Source organism: Megalops cyprinoides, chromosome 5, assembly GCF_013368585.1.
Source record: "Megalops cyprinoides isolate fMegCyp1 chromosome 5, fMegCyp1.pri, whole genome shotgun sequence".
Taxonomy (NCBI): Eukaryota; Metazoa; Chordata; class Actinopteri; order Elopiformes; family Megalopidae; genus Megalops; species Megalops cyprinoides.
This window is the reverse complement of record NC_050587.1, coordinates 31,353,490-31,366,656: the sequence shown is the minus strand read 5'-3', so window position 1 is coordinate 31,366,656 and position 13,167 is coordinate 31,353,490. Positions and strand designations below refer to the sequence as shown.

The following is a 13,167-nucleotide window of genomic DNA, read 5'->3' as shown; positions in this document are numbered from 1 at the left end:
CAGGCTGTCAAGAGCTCAAACGCGCGACACGCACCAGCACAAGAGAAGAGGAATACGGACGGAGAAGCTGATTTGTAAATAATTTGTACCACGTGACGACCCCTCCTCTTTCACAGTCTCAACTGACTCTGCTTAGCACTCAGCTGTCTTAAAATAGGTTGAATGAAAGTATAATAAGTAATTTAAATGAAAGTGTAGGAGCACAGGAAATCCCTATATCCACGCCTTCTCATTCCAAACCAATACAAAACAGCACATCATGAATGTAAACCGCATGCTATCTTTTCTTTCCTGTTTCATCAGCTGGTCACACACCTCACCTCCTCCCCTCTCTCTGCTTCTTGCTGCCCTCCTCCTACCTACAGGGCTCCATCCCGGGCTATATTCCAGGGTTTTCTGCCTCTCTCCCCAGTTGGATCCAGGGTTCCATTGTCCTGGTCCTACCGCCAGGACTGGCTACAGATGGTCCGGGTGGGGGAGCGCTCTCAGTGTTGTCCTATGGCCATGCTGACATTGGCTCGCTGACGGACTGGACTCCCAAGTCAAGCTGAATGTCCCAGCAGACCCGTTTCCCATTCATTTTAATTCTGTACTCTTCCCACTAATAAATGCCGTTAAATTACTTTAATTCCTTCTGGAATTTCTTGTCCTAGTGAAATTATTGTTTTGTTTTGTGTTTGTTTCAGATGTCATGTGTCCTTTTGTGTAACTAAATTATCAGTGAATTTGCTCCCACCTTGTTGTTTCAGTCTCTTTAAATTATTTTGAACATACACACACATTCACACACACACACACACACACATTCACACACACACACACACACACACACACACACACACACACACACACACGCACACACACACACACACACACACACATTCACACACACATTCACACACACACACACTTAGCCCAATACATGCAAGTACCATCAAGCCAAGCTGAAATGGCAGTAAATTTTATATCAATTTAATAAATATGATATGAAACATAGAATCTGCTTTGTCTGAAGTTGACATTTTGCAGTCTTTCTTTTAACATTGTGTCACAATTATTAAAAATTGCCAGAAATGTTTTTTCCCTTCTCTCTTACCATTAGACTAAAAATTTTAAACTTCAGAGGCATTAGCCCATGGTACAATCTTGTACAATAATACAAATCATTATAAGAATAGTGTCTGAGATGCAAACAGATGACAGACAGAAAGGATGACAAATGAGAGGTGTGTCATAACAGCAGTAGGTCATCTATACATAGCCCTATAAGCCGGTAACCTGTAGCATAATATAGGTATCAAAATCCCTAGAACAGTTCATAATTCAATTCAAATTATTATAAAATATATAGTGTTATTATATCTTCATTATGAGCAATTTATGCATGCAATCATATATTGCAGAACTGTTTTTCTTCAGATGAAATACATCTATTCCATACATTGTAAGGTGTGAAATATATCAACATACAAAGAAGATATTTACAAATATATTTGGATCTAGATACTTCAGGATACAACAGAATTACTATTTTATATGGGTGCTTTTCTCTGAAACATCTTTAATCATCTGCGTAGTTTGAATCACACTCACACATCTCTGCTCACAGACCAATCTCTTTACCACCACGGATTAATTCATTCCTAATGAGGAAAGCGCTAATTAGGCATTTATCATTGCAACAGTGAGGAGCACGCCTTGGTCAGCTCAGGATCACTGTCTGTGTTAATGTGCTTGATAAGATCATTAACTTACTGACCTGGTCAGCAGCCATAAATTCATAATCAACATTAAAGAGGTCATAAAGTGCGTCAGAATGCGTGTGCAGGCTTTGTGCAAAGATAACAGAAAGGTTTGTTTTTATATACAGTAATAGCAGCACGATAATTTCAACAGACCAAAGAAATGAAAGAAATGGTCAACTCCTAATTCAAAATATTTCTCATACCACAAATTCTTCAGAGAAATTAAAACCCAGGGTTGGACAACCTGGATATTTTAAATCTTTTAAAATCAAGGGTCATTTACTTACGTATCTTTTCTATATCCACCTTTTGTTTCTCCTGAAAAACGTGAAATTTATCTTTAAGGTCGAATTCAACAATCATATTTAGTAATAATTTTTAGGGAAATTTTATGGTTTATTTTATTTCTTTCATTTTTATGGTTCACTGGGCATAATGATGGCTGGAAACCCAAAACGGAACCAATCATATAAACCATTTTGTTTTTCTTTCATATATGAATAATTAGAAACACACTGAGACACAGTGTGTTGAGATTTCCCGTTGGCACAATATGAAAGAATTTAGTGTTCATGTTTTTTTTTTTCTGATCACTAGGATACCAGTTGTTTTGCTGTGAGCCGTAAGCAGTGTTTTCAGACTTTCCTCAGTCTCAGTGAATCAGGGGGATTGTGGGTTATTTATGCTCTGCCCCTCCGAGGTGTGTGACTCAATAAAGATCTCAGGAGACTTCACGCCAGTCCACCACAGAAGCAAATATTGACAAATACAGCACCGCGACTCCCACACTCGTCACTCATGAAGGCCCCTGCCCATCTCTTCTCACTTCCCAGCTCCCTCTTTCATTTTGTTGGTCTGGAAATATTAATACAGATGGCGTTGGTGCTCTGTGCTTTTTCAGCGCTGTGTGATGTATGGGCAATGCCGCAGACAGAGAGGAGGGATCAGAGATGAGGACACACAGAGGGGGACGGAGGGAGCCCGTCCTGACCTGGGAGCCAGTGCGCAGCCAGGGAAATGGCCGCATGTTTAATTCACCTCCAATGAGCGTGATTAGGGATTAATGAGAGATAAATGATTAACAAGCTGCCCCCGGTGTGGAGGGTGAATCTCAGTCTGCGTCGGTGGCAGGCCCCGGGGGAAAATCCGCCACCCCTCGTCATTTCACCCCTCCCTCTGGACTCCTGTCGTGTTACATCACCCCTTCCTTCACATATGAAATCCAATAATAACTGTTTCAACATCAAACATTTCAAAATGAACGGATTTCAACTTGAATTGATACACCTATGTTCTCTTGTGCTGGAAGTGATTCTGTATGAGTGTCTGCTAAATTAATGTAATGTAATATAATGTAAAATATGCTGCACTTATGAAAAATATATCTATCATCAGTACATGATGATATAATACATGTGCTGTTGAATAATTGATGAATGGTTTGCAATATATTCTAGGTTAAATATATGGAATGGCATCAATGAAAGTGGTGATAATTTATATTTTGGTGGAGGATTCAATTTGCTTGCACATAATGTCAAATGTTTTTAAGTTTCTTACATTCAGGATTTTGCATTGTATCAGCTGCTATTTTCAATTCAAGTAAGATGACATAACCGAGCAAAATTGATGCAGTATCCACGTGACACAAACAGCCATGACGTATGTGGATAGCATTCATGTACGGTACACACAGCTCACTCAATAAGTCCAGTCTCATATGTTCCTCCATATACACCCAACAGCATCCATGAAATTAAGATGGTAACTGTGCTTACCTCTTCCCCTAAATCTATCTCTGTATGCATGACCACGACTGCAGCCTATTCCTTAATGACTCCCCCCCCTCAGTTCCCACACAACTGAAGTCAAACTATCACTGTCCGTTCCCCTGCCCTAATCAGGTATTTTCATTATCATCATGGTGATTAAGGCCAGCTCATTAACCTTAAGTGGCAGTATCGGGCCCATGTCACTCTCTCGGCCAATGCAGGGAGTATATAAGGGGCTACCTCCAAGCAAGTGACCAAAACACCTATCCTCTTGCTTTTTTCCTCATCAAGACCTCAACGCACAGTAAGTATATCTTCTGTCTGTGCATGTGTATTTTTTTGCTGTCATGCCATTAGTTTGTGTATTTGTCTGTCTGCATGTGTGTGCGCACTTGATCAGTAACTACCTTGAAATTAAATGATTTGTTGCTGTTCAATGAGGATACCATTTCCAAATTTTTACAATATTTCGTCTATTCTTTATGCGTAAATGTACGCCAGGGAGATTCTTCATAATACCTTATCATAATATCATAGTATCTTTTCAGATCATCATATCTTATCAGGCTTTAGGCTAATACCAGAAAGCTACTTTAACCAATGCCCCAAAAGCCATACCTGTGCAAACCATACCTGCCTTTTCCCTTAACCTCTCCTTTGTTTCTTTCTTTCAGCTCAAAAATGTGGGGAGCTGCTGTGTCCATTTGTGTGCTGTGCCTGCTGTCTGTATGCACAGCCTGCTACATCTCCAACTGCCCCATTGGGGGCAAGAGGTCCCTCGAGGATTATCCCTCACGCAAGGTACGGGGCCGCTGGGAAACTTTTGGGGTCGTCTTGCTTGCGGATTGACTCTTATTACTTTTTCAGATGTCAGTTCGTCTGTTAGTGGCATAGTTTAGGCTAGTGAAGTCGGTAGTCTCTTCAATGACTTTTTTTGTTTGTGCTGGAGAAGTCACCATTTTGCCAGGTCTGTCTTAAAAACAGAACCTCAAGAGATGTCCTGGTTAAAATAAGGGGTAATAAATAATAAAATTTGCCCTTGTAAATATTTCTTAAAGGGGTGGTAAATTTGCTGTTGGTGTTATCCAGTTTTGCATAGCAAACTATGTGTTCTAATTTCGCACAGAACACCACCTTAATAGTGTATAAACGTAATACTACAAATAATAATGTTAATAGTATATGCCAATATACAGTTTTGTACATTTAATTGTGCACCTAAAAATATAATGACCTATAAGTCTGTTGTCTTTTTCCCCATCACACATGTTGAGAAAATGATGCATTGATCCCAACCAACACTCTCCCCCCCCCCCCCCCCCCCCCCCCTCACTCACTCTCCCCCTTGCCTCTCTCCAGTGCATGGCGTGTGGCCCGGGGGACAGGGGCCGCTGCTTTGGCCCCAGTATCTGCTGCGGAGAGGAGCTGGGCTGCTACGTGGGCTCTCCGGAGACTACGCACTGCGTGGAGGAGAACTACTTACCGTCCCCCTGCGAGGCCGGAGGAAAAGCCTGCGGGTCCGAGGGGGGCCGCTGTGCCGCGCCGGGGGTTTGCTGTGACACAGGTCAGCCCACTTGCAACTGTCACTAATCATAGGCACTTTTCATGACATTTGACTAACTGATCTGTCTCTTTCAGGGTTAGGGTTAGTTCCTGTCTTCACGCTTGCAGTATAGTTTTGCCTGACTGCAAACTACAAAGCCTGTCAGTTGATGCATGCATGTCATGGCCCATGTATGCATCTCTTTTTTTGCCCATTGGTAACTGTGATGTTCCCATTTGACTAAAAATTAATTCCTTTGTTGTGCTGCATATTTTTCTCCTAGAGGGCTGCAACATTGACCAATCCTGCCTACCTGGGGATGATGACGATGATCAGGTTGGCCAATCAGAGGGCGGCAGCCCTGCTCTGGGAGCCGAATTCCTGATGAGGCTTTTGCACCTGGCTGGTCACTCCCCTCCCCATCGGCTCCACCAATGAGGTTTCCCGAAAGGTGGGCTCAGGGGGAGGAGCTCAGCTTTAAGGGAGGGGTCAAGAGGACCATAAAATGAGCCTTTTCACTCACTGAATGACCTGAATTCATCCCTTGATAACGCCTGTACTGCATATTGATGTAAATCTATGTATAAAACATTTTAACAACAATGACATTGTATTGTAAAGTAAGGAGGGTGGGGAGAAACTACAAATAAAGTCTGTTACAGTGTCTTTGTGTCCTGTCTTTCACTGTGGTGTCCAGATCTGTGTCACACACCTACAGAACATTATTCTAATATCCTGGAACTGTCAGGAGAATCTTGTGTGTCAGCTGCACAGATCATGGTTTTGTAAGGGGTTCTTCCAGGCCAATCAACTAAAGGATCCTTTAAGAATTTATCAGAGAATCGAAAAATTGACAGGGAAAGGGAAGATGGATTTGGATAAAATTCTTCCATGTGCAGTCTGAGTATGTCTGAACTGTTGTGCCGTGATCCAGACCAACAGTTGGAAAGGCTGCAATTCCTTCCAAAGAAGGGTTCCGGTTTCTGTGACCGGACTGTTCCACCACCCGGCAATTACTGTACATTCCTGAACCTCATCCATCTACCAAAGAGCTGTCTCTAGATCTGTTTTAACTGTTTCTTTTCCCTATATCACAACTCCCGCGCACACTGACCAAATGAGCAGCCCTCCCAGGGAAAAGAAAGTGCCTATGTTGCACCACTAGATGATGAAAAGGTACTATTAAGGGGATCTATCCACAGAGGAGTCAGTGCCAGTGTGTATTCACTGTGTGTGTGTCTGTGTGTGTGTGTGTGTGTGCGCGTGCATGTGTGCCTATAGTGTGCATGCATGCATATGAATGTGTGGGTGCCATTTGCATGGGGACAAGACCTTTGTCCTGGGAGCCAGTTAAGAGTAGCGCAGGAATACTGATGAGTCATTCTGACGGTGACATCACCGCCACGGGCCCCACGCAGCTGGCACAGAGTGTCCAAAAGGTGGGAGCACGGACCGCAATAAAGGTGCTTATCTGCTCAGAGGGATGGAGCTGAGATAGGACAGCACTGCCACAGCCAGACCAGCAGAGACAACGCAGACACACAAGAAGCTCCCCAGCCATACACAGCCATACACTGCATTCTTCCCTGTGCCTTCCTGTGGAACTGTTGGTGGTCCTCCTGTGTTTGTACTATCAATTCACGCTGTGAATTTTGTGAAAGCTGATCTGTGTAGGGCAGCTTGAGGTATGACCAGTCTGACTAAACTGAGGGATTGTTTCTCTCTTGCCCCAAGTATTTCCCCTAAAAATGGTACGAGAGTCATGCGGCCTTGGCTATCTACAAAATTAACTTTCACTTGCCCTCCATTGCTCCCTCCAAGGGAGTGTACAAGCTTGTAGCCTTCACATTCGGTGTGAGATCTCAGGATCTCTTTCGTTCTGCATTGTTGGGTGCATGTTTTTGCAGACAGCTTTTTACAAATTTTACAAGAAATTTTTTTTTTACCTCACTTTTAAGATGCTTTGGATAAACACGTCTGCCAAATGAATACATGTAAATGTAAGTGAACAGAAACTATGGCAAACAAATTTGCATTTATATGTTTTTTTTTTTCAGGCTGGCTGGGTTTGAACAGAGATTTGTCCAGAGTGACTTATGCAAGGTTTGCTGGATTTCAAGGTTCAAAGTAATCTGAATCACCATGATATGTAAGTGGTTATTAAGCGGAAACTGTCAATAGTTAGACAACCTGGACTGTTCATACCAATCACTCGCCTTTTTGCAATAAAGCCAGTTTTACAAGCGACTGGCGTTCACTACAATGTGGATAGTCCCCTGAGAACATTTATGCAGATGAAAGTGGCCAGGTTTCAGTCCTCCTCATTAAAAAGAAATCTGAGACCCAGAACAACCCCAAACAGGAGACAGAAAGACCAGCAACAAAAGATTAATTAAAAACAAGCTCACTTTTTATAAAACTATGATTAATCACAATGACAGAGGAACTTGTGAAAGCATAAAATTATTTTTTGAAATCAATTTTGTCCGGCAGTGGTGCAGTCCACAGCTCACCTATGAGTCAGCGCAGTGTGGTCGCCATGTCACCATTGCTTCATATTCCTCACCGGCTCATCTATGCTGGTGAATAAAACAACGCCCCGCGCTGCCGGACAGAGCTGATGGATTCTATGCGCTCTCTGAGCCTGTGCTCCCAGTCCTCGCCCTGCTCCAGGTCCTCGTAGCGCGTCGCCATCTTCTCCAAGGCCCGCACTTCCTGCGGGAGGTCGATGGTCAGCCCTGCCTTCTGTACGGCTTCCTTGAACTTGGCGGGAGATGCTGTTGCTATGCAACACCTGAAAGGCGAGACCATAAGCCCATTTTACACAAAGGCAGGGCTGTAATATACCTTTTACCACCCAGCAAGCATTATAATTCAGCAATACAGGGGGAAACATGAGCCTACAGTACTTATGAAGACACCTAGGGTGGCACTGTAAACTCAGTTTTGTTGGATGAACTAAGTGCATTGTATCTGCATCCTAAGGCAAACTGACAAGCTAAGTGCTCCTTGAGTCCAACAAAACACTCACCCTGGGTTTCATCCTCAAATACTCACTGATATTTTCCAGACAGCTAGCATTGCACACACACATATATGTGTATTATGGAATATTATGGTAAACCACTGACAACTGCCACAGTACACCTGTATTTTCCCTTTATGATATACAGACAGACTGCAAAGAGGATGTGTACCACCCAGTGTCTCTAAAAGAGTGTGTATGTGTGTATGTGTGTTTGCGTGCGTGTGTGTGTGTGTGTGTGTGTATATGTATGTGTGTTTGCGTGCGTGTGTGTGTGTGTGTATGTATGTGTGTGTGTGTTTGCGTGTGTGTGTGTGTGTGTGTATATATGTGTGTGTGTGTTTGCGTGTATGTGTGTGTGTATGTATGTGTGTGCACATGCATGTGTGTTTGCGTGTGTGTGTGTGTGCGTTGCGACTGACCTGTTCTCCCCCGGGGGCAGCGGACAGTGATAGTGGTACCACACAGCGACGGCAGTGTGAGGGCACAGCAGGTACTGATTTTCTCTCCAGCATCTCTGCATCGTCTCAACAATCCCCTCGTCTGTCACAGAGCCAGCAGACAGCACCGAGGACAGCTGGGGACAGAAATGAGGCAGGAAAACAGACAGTGGGGGAGAGAACAGGAGGTAAAGACAAAGAAAGTGGCAGACAGCGTGGATTTAGTGAGCTGGATGAATGACAGCTGGCCAGATAGGAGGGAGACAAGAGCCCAGCAGGCAGGCCTGCGCTCACCGCCTTGTGGAGTGTATCTGGTAGAGTGATTCTGTGAGAGAGCTGGAACTCCTCCATCAGCCCTTTCACAAGCCCTCCATCCCGCCCCGACAACAGCCAGAAGACCCGCTCCATGTTGTAGGGGTCCTGCAGACACACACCTTCCTTTTAACACATGCACACACACACACGTGCGCAAATGCTTGCATGCACACAGTCAATAAGGAACTGACACAAAAACACCACACCTGAATATCTATGGCAGGGGCCAGGGTCTGCTTGACACTGGTCGCCATGGAGAAGTCACCATTCTGCACTGTCCGGTGTACGATGTCATTGGCGTTCACCATGGCAATGAGGCGCAGGGGCACGCCCATGAGCTTCACGATACAGCCAGCTGAAAGAGGTACAAAGGAAACAGAACTACTATACCAAATGGGGACAGAGATAAAGACAGAGAAATATACAACCTAAAACAAGAGAGATCATATTCAGTAAGTGCAGTTACTCATGTTGACCTGCGCAGACAATGTACAAAATGTACAGGCCAAAGATATCAGTAAACCTTTGAAAATAAACAGTTGAAAAAAGAGAAGGCAGAGGAGAAACAGGAAGGGAGAAAAAACGGGCGGGATGGAAAAAGGAAGACATGCCGTGCTGAAGAAGAAAAGCAGACAAGGACAGGGCAAATGCTCCAAGGGACTTCGCAGGACGTACCCGCGATATTGCCCGCGCCCCCTGTGGGCACCACCACTTCCAGGGTCGGCAGGGCACCCCCCTCCGTCTTCTCCAGGCCGCTCAGCTGTAGGTAGGCGTACAGGAAGTGGGCCAGCTGAACCAGGACTCGGGTCCAGTTGACGGAGTTCAGACTCATTAGCCCGTGATTCCTCACCAGGTCCTGATCCGCAAAGAGGCGCCGCAGAGGGACGTCGATGTCATCTGAGCTGCCGTCCGCTGGAGGGTGGAACAAGTACAGCCCACGCTTCCATATGTAAAGTTTTCATGGTTTCAAATACTATCGTGAAAGTACATATACAGATATACTGTCTGAGAATAAATCTCTCTCTATAATCTAAAAATACATTGTTCACATCAGAGGTTTCCAATCCAGGGGCCTCCTTTGGCAAACATGATTAACCCTAAACCGTGTGAGGAGCCATTTTTATGCACAACTACAAAAGATGCAATTTATCCAAAGAAAAAAGGGTTACATTACAATGTGTCCACTTGTACTGAAATTACAAACAGTGCAGATTTCCTTGTGGGTGAAAGACGAGCAATCATATATTAAGTGTCAGACAGCAGATTTCTGCAGGGGTTATGTGTGTTCAGTGCTGCTTGAAGAAACATGTGGGCAACATGCACCTTTGGACGTAAATGCATAGACTGATAAGGGGACGGGGTGGCCCCTCTGACCTGCAAAGACATGGACGTTGTCCTCCAGGCTGGTGGTCATCTGCCTCTCCTGGACGGAGGTGATGCGGCCGCGGGGGAACACCACCACCACGTCCACCCCCCGCAGCCCCCGAACGCTGCGGATCGCCGAGCCGCCCGTGTCCCCTGACGTCCCTGAAGCAGGCGGGGCAGAGGTTAGGGAACAAGACCTGCGACCGGAAATGTGAATGTTCAAATCGCAGGTGGGCCGTCAACACTGGTAGTGCAATTTGCAGAATCTTGCTATGTTAGGTCAAAATGTCAATTAAAATGGGCCCGCAGTGTAGCATAGTGGTAAGGAGCAGGGCTCGTAACCGTAACCAGTAACCAAAAGGGCCGCTAATGCACTGCTGGGGCACTGCTGCTGTACTCTTGGGGAAGGTAATTCACCCAGAATTGCCTCGTAAATATCCAGCTATATAGATTGATAAAACTAACCTATATAAGTCACTCTGGTTAACAACTTCCCCTAAGTGTCAATAATGTAATGTAAAAATAAACACCCTTCAAAGATTTATAAATCAGCATGTTTTATATTTATGTATTAGCTTATTTATTTGGCAGACACCCTTATACAGAGGAACTTTTAGAGCACAGATACATCATGTCACTGTTATATTTTTTTTGTCTGTAGGGGAACCATTACTGCAGAGTGTCCCACCCACCGACAGACAAAATGTTACACCCACACAGGTGCGAGGATGCAGACTCACCCACGAGGATGGTGGCCCGGTGCTTCTCTCGGCACAGGAAGTACTCCAGGAGGCGTGCGGTGCAGTTCATGGCCAGGTCTTTGAAGGCCAGCGTCTCGCCGTGGAAGAGCTCCAGGACAGACAGACCCCCTCCCAGCCCAGCCATGCGGACCGCCCCCGGGACAGAGAACTGAGACAAGGCGCCCGACAGCACAGCTAGAGAAAGACATGTGGACAATAGGACAGACAGACAGAGAGAGGGCATGCAGATAAACACAGACAGATGGAGGTTTCTCCAAGCAATCAATAGCTGAGTGAACTGCACACAACCCCTGAGACAGACAATTAATACAATGAACTCATGCTGGAAGCTGCTCTGGATAAGATTGTCGCCTAAATGAATGCAATGCAATGTAAAGAGCTCAAGTTATTTGTTTTGATTACAAACTACACTTTATGCACTCTGCTATCAAACTGAAACAGAAGCTTGGATTCACTTTAGTGACACTGCATTTCACATTGATCTAGTCATTCTTTGTCAGGTCTGTTCTAACAGTGTCACTGCAATGGCAAGGATTCCTTGTAAATACAGATGCATAAAAATCTCTGCAGTGTTTTGAGATTAGTGTGTGGGGGGTCTTGTGAACCCAAACAATGAAGCAAATGGTTAAAGTGACGTTTTTACCTTCCAGGTCCTGGCGAGGGACAAGGTCGTCAGGAATGAAGAGGGCGCACACTTTCTGAACCAGCTGCAGATAGGACAGGGGGGCCCAGGACCTCAGGGTGTCCGGAGTGAGGGTGGGTAGGGTCTCCGGCATGAACATTCCCCCGTCCGGAGCATAGCCAGAAAACAGCACCTCCCGGAACCCCCATCCCTGCACTCCGCCACGCGTGCTACAGTAACGCATCGCTCCTGCATAAAGAAAGCGGCAGTGCCAAACACGCACGCATACGCGCTCAAAATAAAGTTTACACGTTCACTGTATGATTCATGCAACCTACTGTTGTTCATGAACTTTCACGACGCAAAACCACTCTCGACGCATTTCCAAGGCATACAATCAACACTTTCACTGACTAATACCTTTTCAGTGACGCGAAAACAAAACGTTTTTAAGTTGACCGTATAACATACAATAGTTCGCATTGCTTTACTAATTCGAACAATGTAGCATAAATGTGGAAATTTGAATGCATTTAATTACCATTTGTGTCACTGCACATTTAGATTACGCATATAACTGTTGCATAGCGGAATACCGCTGTTACTTGTCGAGTATGCGTTCAACGTTTGACAAACAGTTTTGCTCGTAGGATCTAAGTAGCTTTAAAACTAACTCGGCATTTCTGAGTTCATCTGCTCGACTGACCCAGTCAATAACGGAACTGCAGACTTTATGTCAGGCTCCTTCCATCTCCCAACTCGTCAAGGTTGCTACGTCCGTCCCTGGTCGTGGAGCCGACGTACTCAGCGTTGAGATTTCAGTACAGTATGGTAAGTCATAGCGCATAGGGACAGAGTTCACCCGGAAACGCAGTCACGGATAAATACCAGAGCGCCATCTTCTGGCCCTTTATGCAAGCGCAATAACATATACTTGAGGTTCCGTTGAACTTGCACGTCAGTTTTCTATCTAAAAGACACTGGACCTTATTGAATTAAACATACGTCGCACATGTTTATTCATAATCTCATGTTCTTATGTAAAACGATATAGTCTGTCATAGTACAATATTATACTAAAGTAGCAGCAGTAAAAAATCGCCTATATGCCAATTCAGCCGTTTTTAATAGGCCAATGCGTCGCTAAAACAGTAAAACAACACGGATTTGTGAATATTTGATAGAATCACGATGCCCTGTGTTGTTACATCGGTCTCCTCAGTGTGCAATAAACAAAGTTAAATATCTCATCTTTTCAACAACGAAGTGAACCATACAGAGTCAGCTTCGCTCAGCAAATCGAAGCATAAATCGAATGGTACTGTTTCTGACAACGTTCAAGGAATTGGCATGGGTTATCCTTCAGTAAATGTGCAGTGCTGTTTGCCACCGGCAAATTGACGTTTGTGTTTCATAAGAGATGTGCTAAGCTGCCGTCACAGTTCAGTTACATCTCGCGCTTTATTCGACTAACTGTTACCCAGTGTGACGTATAAAATCTACATGTCAAAGTGTAGTAGTAAACAATGAATTTCAGCGGGAAATACCATTTGTCTTTAGCACAAAGAGCATTTCCTTT

At 44.5% G+C, this 13,167-nt stretch overlaps 2 protein-coding genes across 2 annotated transcripts; one reads left to right on the top strand and one right to left on the bottom strand.

Moving 5' to 3' along the window:
* Positions 1-3,793: 3,793 nt before the first annotated feature.
* On the top strand, positions 3,794-5,695 carry LOC118777489 (isotocin-neurophysin IT 2-like). Its single transcript, XM_036528470.1, has 4 exons — positions 3,794-3,821; positions 4,192-4,318; positions 4,877-5,081; positions 5,344-5,695. The coding sequence occupies exons 2-4, from the start codon at positions 4,199-4,201 to the stop codon at positions 5,496-5,498; spliced, it is 480 nt and encodes a 159-aa protein (XP_036384363.1). The 5' UTR covers positions 3,794-3,821; positions 4,192-4,198; the 3' UTR covers positions 5,499-5,695.
* A 1,843-nt stretch (positions 5,696-7,538) lies between these two features.
* On the bottom strand, positions 7,539-12,407 carry thnsl2 (threonine synthase-like 2). The gene is made up of 9 exons (XM_036528464.1): positions 12,295-12,407; positions 11,610-11,837; positions 10,946-11,140; positions 10,215-10,367; positions 9,516-9,752; positions 9,047-9,195; positions 8,820-8,945; positions 8,508-8,662; positions 7,539-7,854 (listed from the first exon to the last, which is right to left on the bottom strand). Exons 2-9 carry the CDS (start codon positions 11,830-11,832, stop codon positions 7,635-7,637), a joined length of 1,458 nt encoding a protein of 485 aa, XP_036384357.1. The 5' UTR covers positions 11,833-11,837; positions 12,295-12,407; the 3' UTR covers positions 7,539-7,634.
* Between the last annotated feature and the right edge of the window lie 760 nt (positions 12,408-13,167).

Excerpts from the sequence above, each read along its gene's own strand:
- LOC118777489 (XM_036528470.1), top strand. The coding sequence starts at position 4,199 with ATGTGGGGAGCTGCTGTGTCCATTTGTGTGCTGTGCCTGCTGTCTGTA. Across the intron at positions 4,319-4,876 it reads AGGATTATCCCTCACGCAAG|TGCATGGCGTGTGGCCCGGG; the intron begins GTACGGGGCCGC and ends GCCTCTCTCCAG. Across the intron at positions 5,082-5,343 it reads GGGGGTTTGCTGTGACACAG|AGGGCTGCAACATTGACCAA; the intron begins GTCAGCCCACTT and ends TTTTTCTCCTAG.
- thnsl2 (XM_036528464.1), bottom strand. The coding sequence starts at position 11,832 with ATGCGTTACTGTAGCACGCGTGGCGGAGTGCAGGGATGGGGGTTCCGG. Across the intron at positions 11,141-11,609 it reads CCCTCGCCAGGACCTGGAAG|CTGTGCTGTCGGGCGCCTTG; the intron begins GTAAAAACGTCA and ends GTCTTTCTCTAG. Across the intron at positions 8,946-9,046 it reads CCCCTGCCATAGATATTCAG|GACCCCTACAACATGGAGCG; the intron begins GTGTGGTGTTTT and ends GTGTGTCTGCAG.